General features: G+C 65.7%; 1 protein-coding gene across 1 annotated transcript in view; it reads left to right on the forward strand.

Moving 5' to 3' along the window:
- The first annotated feature begins 648 nt into the window (after positions 1 to 648).
- Positions 649 to 961, forward strand: part of LRPAP1 (LDL receptor related protein associated protein 1) — a 13,653-nt gene continuing 13,340 nt past the window's right edge. Inside the window, exon 1 of the mRNA XM_027103828.1 lies at positions 649 to 888. Within this exon, the coding sequence (XP_026959629.1) occupies positions 679 to 888 (210 nt within the window). The 5' untranslated portion in view covers positions 649 to 678. The remainder of the gene's footprint in view (positions 889 to 961) is intronic.

Consider the following 961-nt stretch of genomic DNA (forward strand, 5'->3'; position numbering starts at 1 on the left):
CTCTAATACAGAACAAGTGCATGGAAGATAAGCGGGATGCAGTTCAAAGACAAGTGTTGGGGTGCCAGCGCTCCCTGGGTCACGGGGAAAGCTTCGGGAGGACGGGAGCGAGAAGGCTGTTTTCCTCTGACAAGTGAAGGAGTGGGCTGGGTGGGTCTAGGGTTCCCAACAGAGACACTGACGCTGGAGTGCCGAGCAGAGGCCACCTTCCAGAGACCATAATGACAAGGAAGGCTCAAGACCAAGGCAGATGACACAGAAACAATCTAAGGTGCGGCAGACACGCTCCCGATTTCTGAACTGTTTACTCTTTCTACGGAGTCGAAGGGAAAGGGCGCTCCGGTCAATCCGGGCTGCGCGGTCGGGGCTCTTTTCTCCACCAAGTCTCTAGCAACCCCGCAATCCCAGCTAGGGCATAGCCCTAGCCGCAGTTGGTGGCTCCCGTCGTCACGAGGCCGCGGCGTGGTTGCCTAGGAAACGCCCGCGTGCCTCCGCAGGGCTCCCCGGGCCTTGTAGTCCGCCGGCCGCCTCTCTTGGACCGGCCACACGGGGAGAGACTACAACTCCCAGGAGGCAGCGCGGCGGGCCCTGGGGGCGGGGCGGGTCCTGGTGGGCGGGTCCGGCCTAGGGCCTTTTCCCTCCCGCAGCTCCTAGGGTCTCCGCGGCTGGAGGAGGAAGATGGCGTCTGGGAGGGCTCGAACCTGGCTGCGGGAGCTCCGGCCGCCGCCGCTGCTCCTGTTGCTGCTGCTCCTTGGGCCGTGGCCGGCGGCGGGCCACGGCGGCAAGTACTCGCGGGAGAAGAATGAGCCCGAGCCTTCTTCGAAGCGCGAGCCCGGGGGGGAGTTCCGCATGGAGAAGCTGAACCAGCTGTGGGAGAAGGCCCAGCGGGTGAGCGGCGGCCGGGCCCCTCTACGTCGGGGGTCCGCGGGGCCGGGGCTTCCTCTACCTCGGGGGTCCGCGG

This window comes from Aethalodelphis obliquidens, unplaced genomic scaffold (genome assembly GCF_003676395.1).
Source record: "Aethalodelphis obliquidens isolate GAN/ISIS:26980383/991018 unplaced genomic scaffold, ASM367639v1 scaffold6, whole genome shotgun sequence".
Taxonomy (NCBI): Eukaryota; Metazoa; Chordata; class Mammalia; order Artiodactyla; family Delphinidae; genus Aethalodelphis; species Aethalodelphis obliquidens.